At 35.2% G+C, this 14,987-nt stretch overlaps 1 protein-coding gene across 1 annotated transcript in view; it reads right to left on the bottom strand.

The window, feature by feature from the left end:
- The window catches only part of scfd1 (sec1 family domain containing 1), a 112,322-nt gene that overhangs the window by 51,848 nt on the left and 45,487 nt on the right, over positions 1–14,987 (bottom strand). The window contains exons 12-16 of the mRNA XM_052024523.1: positions 11,850–11,940; positions 11,006–11,079; positions 5,282–5,363; positions 1,549–1,645; positions 1,134–1,204 (exon numbers count right to left, since the gene is read on the bottom strand). Of these exons, the coding sequence (XP_051880483.1) occupies positions 1,134–1,204; positions 1,549–1,645; positions 5,282–5,363; positions 11,006–11,079; positions 11,850–11,940 (415 nt within the window). The remainder of the gene's footprint in view (positions 1–1,133; positions 1,205–1,548; positions 1,646–5,281; positions 5,364–11,005; positions 11,080–11,849; positions 11,941–14,987) is intronic.

The raw sequence follows: 14,987 nt of genomic DNA, 5'->3' as shown, positions 1-14,987 counted from the left end.
TTTTAAATGCATATCCTAATTGCCATAAGCTTGGAATTTTAGATTTATTTGGCACAAATGAAATTGATAGAAAGAAATGCATTAACTTCTGGAGATATTACAATGATATCAAAATTACCAAAGATACTTGCTGGTATTTGTAAGTACATTCTTTGCTTAATTTGAGACAACCATGGTTAAAGAAAATCAATTTCCTTCTGTTTCTCTCTGTTTCTGCTGAAAGTAGGGCTAGCCCAATCGTACTTAATCTAAGTGGATATTATTCTTGTATAAATTTAAACATTTCAACCAGAATTTGATTAACATTTCATTGATCATTATAACAGAGCTAATATTGTCCAAAACCTTTGTGCATGTTTGTGAAAGTATCCATGGAATCATGACAAGTACAGAAAATCACCTGTACATTTGGTGGAAATCTTTAAATTGGTTAATGCCATGATAACATGGCTTCTCATTGGTGCGGGTGCATGGCAGGTTCTTGGTGTTGCAATTTTCAAATAAAGTAGTCCTGGAAGTTGGCTGAATGCAGGTATTTTGTTTACCTTATGCTTCCCCTTACAATGGTACCAATCTCACTCTTACTGGGAAGGTTGTGGATCAAGTCCTCTCCAGGACTTAAGCACATACTTTAAGTTGATACTTCAGTGCAGTACTGAGGGAATGTTCTATTGTCTGACATGCTGATTTTCTGATGAGGCATTAACTTGAGGTCCCATTTTCCTGTTCAGATGAATATGAAAACCTCATCACAATATTTGAAGAACTGCAAGGTGGCCAAAATTCACCTCTCAATCAACACCACCAAAATCAATTTAAATTGTGGAACAACTAATTTATTGATGTGGAATCGAGATTGCAGATGTAGGTTACCCTGCATAACAACAGGTACAGTATTTCAAAAATAATTTATTGATTGCTCAATGTGAAAATGCAGACACTTTTTTTATTACCATTTAGGAAATAATCAACTGGACTGGTAATAATAAAGTTAACTAAGAATACAGTAACTTAGCTAAGAATACAGAAAAGTTGTCCTTTAGAATTAGGTGGCATCTTGCAAGCTTTTCAGAAACTTTTCAAAATAAAAGTAGAAAATAATTTTAGTTGCTGAACAATAAGCTAAAACTTGCCTCTGAAGGTGGTTGTGGTGCAGTGATGTAGTAAATGATAAACAACCTCATTTTATCTTCAGGGGTACCTCCTACAAAATGAAAGCAAAATATTTTTCAGAACAATGAGAATATAGCAAAGAAATTGCTATTTTGCAGACTTTGTATCAGAACTAATGTTAAAATAATAAGATTCAAATGTTTAGACAAATTTATTTCTCAGCTTAATTTATTCGTTCATGGAATGTGGACATTGTTCTTAACTTTTAAATACATTTCTGCCCTTTAAGTTAAAAAGTCTACATACAAGCAATTTATGGCACTTTGCAATAAGATATAAATTCTGTTTGTGCAGCGAGTCAGTGCATACATTCTGTATTTTCGCCAGTTACATAAGATCTGAAGATCAGTCTTCAATTCTAAATGCAATAGTTACCATCAGGATCAGATATCATATCCAGTAGTGATTTGTCCAGTGTGGACTTGCTCATCAACTTTTCCTCATATTCAAAATAGACATCCAGCTTTCGAGCCTAACAGGGAAAAAAACATTACCAACTTTAGGATTTCCACAGAACATTTTTGGTAAGTGGAAGTAAATATAAATGAAATAAACTTTCACAAAAAATGAATAACAATGTGGATGATAATGAAGCAATAGGGAGAAGCAGATAACCAAATTTTTCAAAAATAAATCTAATACAGCAGATGCAACTGATTAAATAGTTGGGCAACAGAAAAAGCAGCAACTGAATAAAAATCAGACGAGAAAATTGGAAGAAAAGTGCAGCTTCCCTCAAAAAGTTCAAAGGATCAACAAATTCAGCATTGAAGTATGATTGTTTTTACTCAATCCAAAAATGTTAACCTCAAAAGATACAGAAAATTAAACATCCTGTCTGAACTGAAATATTTCTCATTTTCATTAGGAGTCTGTTAAGAACACTAAATACATCCAGAATCCAACATCTGTAATGCAACCCTAATCCTTCACTGAGGCATTTTATTTTGTAGTCTCCAAAACTGTCTATTAAAAGGTAATTTTTTTATTCCCCAAGGATTGTAAATTAATTGGAACTGGACTGTATCTGTCAAAATTCTTCATTTAGGTACTAATAGCTGACAATAAAAGCATTTTGATTCCATTACACTGATCTAGATTCAAACACTGACACAGAAAAAAAAGCCTACAAGTATGACTCTATCACAAACAAACTGATCTGGTTTCAGCAGTTAAATATTTTGAAATGACTATTAATAGATAGGTATCCAACATCATATATGTAGATAAATTGAAATTCAAGCAGAAAAATACTGGAAGCAACTTCTCATAGATAGAAGGTAACAGAAAATGATAAGAGCGAAGGACAATAATTGAAGTAATGGAATGGTGGCCTATTGTAAGTGACTATGAATCGATCAACTTTGAAAAGTAAGCAGTGTTCATCTGGGAGGATGTGTGTTTGTGCACACATTTTAAAAACCATATTTGATGTTGTTGCCATATTATGGGGTTATAATGCTATAGATTTTCAAACAAACATTCTCTAGGACTGACTTTCTGCCAAAGGAACTCAACACCCAAATGATTAAGCAAAGTTTAATCAGCCCAATTTCCTCCTTAAGCTTTCTTCCTCTTTTTCATACATAGAACAATTCTTCTGGGCAGGTATCGTTGCTCTTCAGTATCTCAAACAGCGTTGTTGTAATTCAGAGCATAGACTGAGAGGGCAGCAGTGTATCTACAGAAAGGTCCAATTCACGCAAAATTGCCCAGGTTTACTATCCTTGAATGATCACAGGAAGGAAATCAGGAAAGGGAATGCCAGCTTATTTTTAACTTTGCTAGCTAACCATGATAAACTCTGCCTATTAGGTCTGTCTATTACTTACAAACCAGGAATCTAACCCTGGGCTATTTGATTTAACATAGTACCACTTAGCTCCTGGGAAGTCATATGAATCTTGAAGTTCTGCTGTACTTCTTTTACAATGAGAGAACTCAGTTGTATGTTTCCATTTTCTATTACTGCTCTTGCACCCTTGACCCTACCAAGGTAATATCTTCCTTAATCCATTCTCTAGTGTTCTTAGTTATGAAGGGAACCTATATAAATTATATAAATGAAACTATATAAATTTCAGATAAAATTCCTTTCATTATTAAACTCACAGGAAAGAAACAATTTATCAAAACATAATTAGGAGGGTTATCATGGTTAAATTTCTCTTTTTTTTGCCCTTTTCACGTTACTACCATTGAGGTGGTGGTACAGGAGCCTGAAGACCCACACTCAACATTTTAGGAACAGCTTCTCCCCCTCCACCATCAGATTTCTGAACGGTCCATGAACACTCCCTCGTTATTCCTCTTTTGCACTATTTTTGTAAATGATCGTAATTTTTTAATGTCTTTATGTCTTGCACTGTACTGCTGTTACAAAACAACAAATTTCACAGCATATGTCATCAATAATAAATCTGATTCTGATTCTGACAATATAGTCTAGCAGTTTCCAAAGTTGGGTCTTGAAAGCATCACTTATGTATTAATCATTCAGAATTTCTTCCAACATGGGAAGATTTGCTCAATACTTCCACACTGCAGGTTTTGTTTTCAGTACACTAGGATAAGTAACTTCAAAATCTCCCAGGTTTCCAAAAATGTTTCCAAACCCTTTCTGTCAAAATAACTGTCAAGGGCCTAAGTCAGCTTGTTTCCTTTTGACAGAAATGTTGGCGAACAATCCAAGACAATGTGTACTGCTTAGTGCTCCAAACGCTGCAGCTGGATTAAACTTGACAGGAATTACACTGCAGTTTAGTCAGAAAATTACTGTACTTGCTCATATCAGCTGAAGATTTCCCAGTACTTAGCTTGCCTGCTACAATGGCACAATGAAATGACAAATGCCATTCAGCCTGAAGACTGCAAAGTCAATGGAAACAAAGTTATTAAATTGCCTCTCATTGATAATCATGACAACAGCCATGAAAACTTCCATTGTTTGGATCAAAGGCAATATAGTTATTCAGTGTACAAAAGGGAAAAATTAGAAAAAATAATCTAATACTAAACAATGTATTGTTCAGAGGCAATTCAACAGATTAAAGGCAGTACTAAGTTAAAAAAAATCTTACAAAGTTGCCAGAAATAATTTGTCTTCACTTTAGGACCTAGGAGAAATTTCTTTCTGAAGAGGGTGCTGAATCTTTGGAATTTTCTATTGAGATGGATGTAGATGCTCAGTCATTATGTTCATTCAAAAACAGAGATCAATAGATTTCTGGGCATTAAGGGAATAAAGGATATGGGACATGGAAAGTAATGCTGAGAGAGAAAGTCAGTCATGACTTTGTTGAATGGTGGAAGCTGACTCAAAGGGATAATTGGCCTCCTCCTGCTCCTATTTCTCATGTTCTTATTAGAAATGTAGCAATTATTTCATTTATATTGCTTATCAATTATATTAAATTTCTTTTGTAAATAAGGGAATATCAGAAGCAAAATTGAAGCATTTTTTGTAGCAACCAGTATCAGCAGTCAAGTGTACCATGAATTAGTTACAGATAAACCTCCCTGTATTCTGGTCAAAAATACATTCTTTAATCTCAATTTATTGTGCCAGTGGACCCAACCTAGTCATTTACCGCCTTTTGAATTGAGATTGCCAATTTAGCTCTAAATTAAGACCCACTACTGCAAACTTGCAATATTACACAGAACCCAAATGAAAGTTAGGAAAATCAGGTTTATTTTAGACATATTTGATGCCATTGGAGAAGGAACGACCAAAAATCCAAACAGGATTCGAACAGACCATGTTCTAAATCACTCTGTTAGCTAATTTTTCATACATTTATTTTCAACAGTTTCTGCTTATATTTGTCCTTATTTTAAAATATGTTTCAATAATATTTCTTTCCACTAATAAAATTGTAATGCATTGCAGGATATCACAAATCCATTAAAATAGGTTATTTAGATACAGTAAAATTCAAAACCTACTCTATTACATTCAGATGCAGAGATTCAGAAATGGTAACCATATTGGTTACATACACTGAATGATGCAACATTTCAAGCAAAGGTGGAATTAAAAATGACATTATATGAAAAAGAACTTGTTGATAAAATTACTATAAATTGCACATTGCAATAAAAATACCTTAATATGTTCCAAGACAGCTGTTGCCACGTTTGTATGAAGATCAATAAGTCTTTTCTTCTGCAGCAGTTCAGGGAGAGAGCTTTAAGGAAAATGGATACAAAATTAAAAGGCAAATCTTCCCTCTAGGAATTATAAAATTTAGCTTAATTACAGTTCCTAACTATTGCTTTTGTGGAATAGATCAAGAAATAACAAGAAGATTAGTTTACTCTTTCCAGTAGCTTGAAAGGCAGTGCAAAAATCACCTTTTTTTTCCTCAGTGGATTTAATGGGCTGGCGGGGAAATGGCAACCTTACGAAGGACAGAATTTAATTAGCAAAACAGAGACTTCTTACATTTAAAAAAGTCATGATGAAACTGTAGTATTCAGAAGTGGCATTAGGAAATAAATAGAACAGGGCAGATAAAACAACTTCAAAAATTATGGTCAGTATAAACATTAATTATATTAAATATGGTTGAATAGCAAATTTAAACAATTTAGGAGAAAGAGGGATAGAATGGGTTAAAGCACGGGGTTTATCTGTAGTTGAGGGTGCGGAGTTAGCACCTCCACCTTTGGGGAGCTTTGATTGTGCTTACATTGACTATATCTATTTTAAAAGTTGGCATAGAAATTTGTGATGGTGGAAGGTTGACAAAAAGTCAAACACAAATATGGTTTTGAGAGACAGAAAATGCAGATGCTGAAAATGAAGGGAACATTCAGCAGGTTTGGCAGCATCTGTGGAAAGAGAAAGAGTTAATGATTCACATCCAGGGCCCTTCTTCAGAACTGGGAAAGAGAGAAAATAAGTTAGCCTTAAGAAGTTAAATGGGGGAGGTGATGGATAAGACAAAGGGAAAATCTCTGACAGGCTGAGACAAGTGTTGCTATGGGGATAAATTGTTGATGAAGTTATAAAATCTGGTAATGAAAATATGCCCAGATAAGGCTTTGAATATATTATAAACATACAAAATGATTAAGTCTCTTGATCACTGTGGCTTTCATTTGTTTTTGCTCTGCATCCCTCTACTGCTTTATATTCCTTTACCATGGGACTTTACACTAAAGTATTTGTGTTACCTGGTTATTTACAAATCTTGTGACTGCGTTTTTTGATATCTTCATCAAAATTTTCACAAACCAATCACAATTTATCCGTATTCTGCTCCAGCAAGAAAAAAAATCAGATTGCTTCCAAAGATAAGCACTTTTCAAAATTATGTTGAATTCCTCAGGATCCCAAATTGCTTCATTATAAAGTGCATTTCAAGTGCATTATATTTTGGTCATGGCATACATCAACTCCAGCCTCCCAGACAACCTCAACCCACTGCAGTTCACCTACCACCGAAACAGGTCCATGGCAGATGCCATCTCCCTTGCCCTACTCTCATCTCTGGAGCATCAGGACAGTAAAGATACCTATGTTAGGCTATTGTGTTTTGACTACAGCTCTGCCTTCAGTACTATGATTCCAAGCAAACTCATCTCCAAACTCCTAGACCTCAACTCAGCACCTCCCTTTGCAACTGGATCCTTGACTTTCTGACCAACAGACTGCAATCAGTAAGGATAGGCAGCAACACCTCTGCCACGATTATCCTCAACACAGGCACCCCACAAGGCTGCATCCACAGCCCCCTATTTTACTCCCAATACACTCATGGCTGCCAGGCCAGATTCTGCTCTAGTTCCATCTACAAATTTGCAGATGACACCACCGTAGTGGGCTGAAATCTCAAATAATGATGTCGGAGTACAGGGAGGAGATAGAGAGCCTAGTGACATGGTATCATGGCAACAACCTTTCCTTCAACGTCAGCAAAACAAAAGAGCTGGTCGTTGACTTCAGGAAGGGGGATGAGGCACATGCCCGTTTACAACAACGGCGCTGAGATCAAGAGGGTTGAGAGCTTCAAGTTCCTTGGAGTGAACATCACCAATAGCCTGTCCTGGTCCAACCATGTAGATGCCATGGCGAAGAAAGCTCACCAGCACCTCCACTTCCTCAGGAGGGTAAAGAAATGTGGCATACTCCCTTTGACCCTCACCAATTTTTATTGATGCACCATAAAAAGCATCCTATCCAGATGCATCACAGCTTGGTATGGCAACTGCTCTGCCCAAGATCGCAAGAAACTGCAGAGTTTTGGACACAGCTCAGCACATCATGGAAACCAGGCTCCCTTCCATGGACTCTGTCTATACTTCTCAATCCTTTGGTAAAGCAGTCAACATAATCAAAGACCCTACCCACCCCGGACATTCTCTCTTTTCCCCTCTCCCATCGGGCAGGAGATACAAATACCTGAAAGCATGTACCACCAGGCTCAAGGACAGCTTCTATCCCACTGTTATAAGACTATAGAATGGTCCCTTAGTATAAGATAGACTCTTGACCTCACAATCTACCTCACACCTTATTGGCCTTGCACCTTATTGTCAGCCAGCACTGCCCTTTCTCTGTAACTGTAACATTTTATTCTACATTTTGTTATTGTTATTGTATCTGATAGTAGGCTAGCACTCAAAAATTCCTGGTAAAGATGGCTGGATTAAAAGACCTAGTTAAAATTCTGGTATACAAATAGAAATTGAAGAATACCTCTTATAATGTAAGTTTATGATGAACAGAAATACTGTATTTAAAAAAATTCTGACTGGCAATAGGATAGCAACTAAAGCAAAAAAAGAAATTGCTAATTGATTTTTCTAAATTATGCAGTTGAGAAAACTAAATGAAAAACTATGCAGAATCTATATATTTACATATATATGTTTAGTAAATTTACATTTTAAAAATTCTCATTCCAGATTATAGAGGAATTTATCCAGTAGAATTAATCAATCCAAAGAGCTATTTCAAGGGTTTAAAGTTCCATCCAGACCTAATGGTGGTTGCTTGAACAACCACCATCACCGAATAACTCAGGCTATGACATTAGCAACCAATATTTTTCATTTTTCCCAGCAAAATCTGTTTGGTAATCCTCATCAAACTCACTGATTTTATAGACCTTCTGAGAAGTATTAATAAAGGAAAAGATCACATTATTCACTGCGCATAAGGTCTGGGTGACATTGGAGTCTCCACTTTAAAAACTTTATTCTGTGAGCTCCAATCATTCTTAGAACGAGAGGGTATCATTTAAACAACAACTATGTGCATTGTGCACTCTATTTGCCATGTGCACTCATTTCATCTATATATAGTTTTGTGCAATTTGTTGTTCCATTTTTTCCAAATTCATTGAATCTCCCAAGTATCACCAACAAACTTTATGTACCGCCTTTGTCCCTAACCTAGGTTACATGCAAGCAGGTAAAAAGCTCGGACTCTTGGAAAAGAAACATCATTGGTCACTGCTCACTTATTTAAGAATTACCCCTTTGATATCTACTGTCTCTGTTTAACCACTCAGCTGATTTCCTGTTTGCACAAGAAGCCCGTTTCCAATTGGTTGCAACTTAACCTTTGCTGGTAACCTCTGTATGAAATTTTATAAAATAATTTTGAAAGTCCACAGAAACAACATTGACCAACCCTCCTCTTTACTGCTGTAATTTTAAGTATTTAGGTGTCTTGTTAGATATTATCAGCTTGCAAATAAGTTTGCATTTCCAAGGTACAATTTCTTCCAGGTCTAACAATGTTTCAATAATTTAATTTTACTGCTGAGTGCAATGGCACAGATGAAAGGGGCAGCCACATTGGGGAAAAATTGAAAATTACTCACTGATCTGATTCTGAAGAACATTTACTGCTCTTTATACTACAGTTTGTAGAAAATCATTGTTTATTATGCATAATAGAACCCATGTCTGGTTATTTATTCCAGAATTTGATATTGGGCCAGATATTGCTGCCAAAGGTGAGTTATCACATTTGCTGCTCACAAACACAAAATGTCTGTAATTATCTTTGTGGATCTTGTTGGTTTGTTGACAGGCAAGGTCAACTGGTAAATTGACTGGTTATGCATTGTAGCAGGGCTTTTCACAGAGTAATGCTGTGATGTGGGTGGGCCAGAATAAATCATGCCCAGAAAATGAATGAAACACTAACAGCTGGCAAAGTCTCACCTGCAACTTTGTAAGCTTTCAAAGACGTCAAAGACTTTGAATGTTTCTAAATGTTCCCAACATTTAGAAGCATTCAAAAATTATTAAAAATTAAAATATAAAAATAATAAAAAAGTGAAAACTTCACTGAAAATACTTCTAAAGAATTAAAAACATTAAAGCAATTCTGTGTGCAATTCTGGTTGCCCCATTACAGGAAGGATACGGAGGTTTCGGAAAGGGTACAGAAGAAGTTTACCAGGATGTTGCCTGGATTAGAGGGTATGAGCTATAAGGAGAGGTTGGACAAACTTGGGTTGTCTTCTCTTGAGTGGCAAAGGCTGAGGGGAGATCTGACAGAAGTTTATAAAATTATGAGAGGCATAGATAGGGGAGACAGTCAGAATCATTTTCCCAGGGTAGAGATGTCAAGTAGTAGAGGACATGAATTTAAGGTGAGAGGGGGAAAGTTTAAAGGAGATGTGCAGGGAAAGTTGATTTTTTTTCTGTGCACAGAGTAGTAGGTGCCTAGAATGGGGCTGCCGGTGGGGGCGGGGGTGAGGGAGTGGTCGGAGCAGGTACAATAGTGGTATTTAAGAGGCTGTTAGATGGGCATATGAATGTGCAGGGAATGGAGTGATATAGATCACGTACAGGCAGAAGAGAGTTAGTTTAATAATTCAACATCATGTTCGGCACAGACATAGTGGGCTAAAGAGCCTGTTCCTTTGCTGTACTTTTCTATGTTCAATGTTCAAACTTAATTTATTAGAAAAATGTAAATTACCTTATACTTACCCTTTTCTATCATAGCCACTCCTCTTCATTCAAATGATTCAGCTCACAAACAGTGCAGGTTCACAGGAACCTGCGCAATGGCTGGTGAATTCAGCAGGACTATGCTTCGCTATTAGACTCCATCAGGAATTCAAATCTGGAGCACAACCAAGAAACTGCCAGTGGAACTTAGCCTGTAAGGTTTGGACTTGCAGGAATCCCAAACTTTCTGACATTTGTGGGTTGCAAATGCCAGCATTGACTGTGCAAGTACTGGCATTTCCCAGATAGTTCTGGCTAAATGTACATTTTTTTCCATCTTTGGATAATGTGAACAGCAGCTCAGAAGCAGCCATGCAATGCTGAAGCGGGGAACAAATTTAAGGCAGCAGGGAGTAAGAGAACATTAAATTTAAAAATATTATCATTCCAGATAAAAATAATAGATTGTTTGGCTGAATGGCAAGTTTCTTGCCAGTCCAGAACTCTCTGTTTGGATCTTCGTCCCTCTTTTGTCTCTCTTGGAATATGACAAATATGTTCCATTGGAAACAGCAGGGCTGCAACTTCAGACTGGCCATACAAATAACTGAGAGCATAGAATTCCAGGAAAACATGTTGCAATCTGGTCAAAAATCATGATCCTCATTATTTCTTTTGGAGCAAATGAAATCAATAGAGATACTTCAGCCAGCTTGCATGTCCAGAACATGATGTATTGCTGTTTAATATTACAATATTTTTCATCAATCTTAAGCACTGGGGCTATGGAGCTGAGTTAATCACATTTAGTAATAAATAACCTCCATAATATTTCATAGGTTTGTTTGTAAATACTAATTCTGCAAAATACATACTTGTGAATGTAATGCTTTTTCGAGTCAACGCTCACCTTACTGCAGATGTAAGTTTTGCAGTGTTATCAGAAAGCATGCTAATAGCACCATCATCCTCTCCCTCCAGTCCCTGTGGAAAAAGTCATAGACATGGTCAGCACTGAACTCCAAAGTCATATCTAATGCAGCACAGTACAAATTTGAACTGTTAAAAGAGACAGAAGCTCAGGAAATAGCATGTTCAGCCTCCAATGAAGAACCCTTAAAATGAGAGCAGTTATAATTATAGATTTAAGAACATTGAGCCAATAGCTGAATTTCAGCTAACTTTCTAAAGGTAAAGTAAAACTCAAATTTGCTGTTGGCGACCTTCATCTTTTATCCTAAACTTAACAATTCACTTACATCAGAAGACAGTTGTCTCTTTGAACTAATTGACATCTGTCTCCTGCCTCTCAAGAAAGTTCCAATCTAACTGTAATTGTTCTATTTCTAAGGAGGACCTTCCTCAGCTATTCTCCCTCTTTGTCAATATCTTTTTCCAGTTCATCTTCCACAATTCCATTTCTATTACACTATGAGGCAGATTGTAGAATAGTCCAATCAACAGAATTGATTTACACCATTTTATCTTAATTTTAGTTTTGTTAGTTTTTTTCCTGCTATTACCTCAAACTCATACATCCTTTTTTCATTATGTTAAAGATGTAATATTTAATGGCTCATCCTATTCCTTATATTGTTTTTCTCAGTTATTCTCTAGCATCAGTGGCTGTGTGTTTTGAATTTTGGCCTTCAGTTCCCTTACTATGGTTTTGAATGCTGTGCATGTACCTGTACAGATTATTTATTTATTTTTATTATTAATTGATCTCCTCACTTTATTGTCTCATTCCTTACCATGATGCTCTTTAAGTGTTTGACTTCATCCTCTTGTGCCCTGTAAGAATCTAGTTCTTGTTGGACTGATTCGGCTACCTCTGGAAAGGGACTGTAGAAGAAAAGATCAGAGATTCACAGTGCAATCACAGTCAAGAATATCTGTTAGATACACAAGATCACAACTAAAATGAAAAGCATGTTTATCAGCATGCATTTTCACTTCTCCCCAAAATGCGAACATGCTTGCCAAAGGATGCAAGTATCAAATGTTTTCCCACAAGAACAGCAAACTCATGCACCCAATGTAGATAACCCTGAATTTTTTTAAACATTTGTTTGCATTATTTCCTAATTTCAATGAATACACTGTGATTATGGGTGGAGATTTTAACTGCTGCCTAAACCCTTCGATGGATAGATCTGTGTTAAATCCTACACTTCCAAACAAATCCGCTGTCTTTATTAATTCCTTTTTAGTTGAATCCGGAATCTTAGATGTTTGGAGATTTCTACACTCGGTTGATAAAGAATTTTCATTCTTTTCTCATGTCTACCATAATTACTCGAGGATTGATTATTTTTTTTATTGATGCTAGATTAGCTCCACTTACTATGGACTACAAATACGATGCAATTGCCATTTCTGATCATGCACCATTGAGATTATCAATTAAATTATCAGATGTATCTTTTGATGTCAGACAATGGCGATTTAACCCTTCGCTATTACAAGACTTAGATTTCATCCAATTTATTAAAGAACAGATTTCATTTTTTTTAACTAATTTTACTGAAGAAATCTCCAGTGGGATAATATGGGATACATTTAAAGCATACATCCATGGTCAAATTATTTCATATTCCGCTGGATTGAAAAAACGAACTAATAATGAAATACGTACATTAGCTGACAAGATTAAAGAAATCGATAAAATATATTCTGTTACTCCTAATCTGGAGCTTTTTAAAAAGAGAACAGAACTGCAACTACAACATAGTTTAATATTAACATCTTCAATTGAAAATCTACTACTTAAAAACAAAAGTCAATTTTATATACATGGTGACAAATCTGGTAAATTATTGGCCAACCAATTGAAAGCTACCATATCTAAACGTCAGATTAATAAAATTCGTAAACCGGATGGTACCTACACAATAGATCAAGTTCAAATTAACAAATCCTTTCAAGAATTTTATTCTTCTTTATACCAATCAGAATCCCTTGAGGATCCTACTTTAACACATGAATTTTTAAGAGATCTGAAGATTCCCCAGTTATCTTTAAATGAACGCTCTATATTAGATGCTCCCATTTCAGTGGAAGAAATAAAGAAAGTAATATTTTCAATGAATTCGGGTAAAGCACCCGGCCCTGACAGGTACACAACTGAATTTTTTAAATCCTTTTCTGATATTCTTGTTCCCTGGTTAGCCAAAATTTTTAAAGATGCCCTATCAGTGGGTAAACTACCACAATCTTTCTATGAAGCAACTATTACTTTAATTCTTAAAAAGGATAAAGATCCCACTGATTGTGCATCTTATAGACCTATTTCTTTATTAAATATAGATTCCAAAATATTTTCCAAAATATTGACCTTTAGATTGGAAAAGGTTCTTCCACAAATTATCTCTGAAGACCAGACAGGATTTATTCAGAATCGTTATCTACATTTTAACATTAGGAGATTAATGAATATTATATATACCCCTTCATCCCAAATTCCAGAATGTGTTGTTTCACTATATGCTGAAAAGGCGTTTGACAGAGTCGAATGGAAATACCTATTCAGTACACTTCAAAAATTCAATTTTAGTCCTAAATTTATATCTGCAATTAAAATGATTTATTATGCAACTATGGCTTCAATACTTACTAATAATCAAAGATCTCCTTTGTTTAGGCTTTTCCGAGGTACTAGACAAGGCTGCCCGTTAAGCCCTTTATTATTTGATATTGCTTTAGAACCTTTGGCTATTGCATTTCGGGATTCTTCAAATATATGTGGTATTACTCGTGGACAGAAGATTCATAAGATACCTCTTTATGCAGACGACCTGTTACTTTATATTTCTAATCCGGAGGAATCTATCCCCGCAGTACTATCACTATTAGATCAGTTTAGTGTTTTTTCTGGCTATAGATTAAATTTTAATAAGAGTGAACTTTTTCCATTAAATATGCAAATTCCAATTTATAGCCAATTAGCTTTTAGATTGGTAACTGACTATTTTATGTATTTAGGTGTTAAAATTACTAAGAGACAGAAGGACTTATTTAAAGCTAATCTACTGCCTTTAATTGACCATGTTAAACAATTATTTACTAAATGGTCCCCACTGTCTCTATCATTGGTAGGCCGAATTAATATGGTTAAGATGACTATTTTACCAAAATTTTTATATTTATTTCAAGCGATTCCAACTTTTGTTCCGAAATCTTTTTTTGACACTATTGATTCTAACATTCTTTCATATATTTGGCAAAATAAAAACCCAAGGCTAAGTAAGAAATATTTACAAAAACTAAAAAAGGATGGTGGTATGGCCTTGCCTAACTTTAGATTGTATTATTGGGCAATCAATATTAGATATTTAATTTTTTGGACACAAGATTCAGATGTAATTCAATGCCCCCAAATGAGTACACCTTGAATCCCAATCAGTACTTGAATTTTCATTAGTTTCTATTTTAGGAGCTCCATTCCCTTTTGCACTTACCAAATTAAGTAAACATATGATTAACCCAATTGTTAAACATACAATACGAATATGGTTTCAATTTCGTAAATTTTTTGGATTGAATAAATTTAATCTATCAAGTCCCATTCAATCTAATTTTTTCTTTTATCCATCTAGAGTTGATTCAGCTTTTTCCATATGGAAAAGGAAGGGAATAGTATGTTTTCGTGATTTATTCATTGATAACTGTTTTTCATCTTTTGAACAATTGTCTAACAAATACAATTTGCCTAGATCACACTTTTTTCGATATTTGCAAATTAGAAATTTTTTAAAAGCTACTATACCCTCTTTTCCCACACCTTATAAAACTGAAATTACAGAAAAAATTTTTGGTTTTAATCCTTGTCAGAAGGGCTTGATAGCAATAATTTATGATTTAATTATGAAAATTCGTTCAGATCCACTGGA

Source organism: Pristis pectinata, chromosome 1 (assembly GCF_009764475.1).
Source record: "Pristis pectinata isolate sPriPec2 chromosome 1, sPriPec2.1.pri, whole genome shotgun sequence".
In the NCBI taxonomy this organism is placed as follows: domain Eukaryota; kingdom Metazoa; phylum Chordata; class Chondrichthyes; order Rhinopristiformes; family Pristidae; genus Pristis; species Pristis pectinata.
Note: the sequence above shows the minus strand (reverse complement) of the source record. Positions and strands in the feature narration are given on the sequence as shown.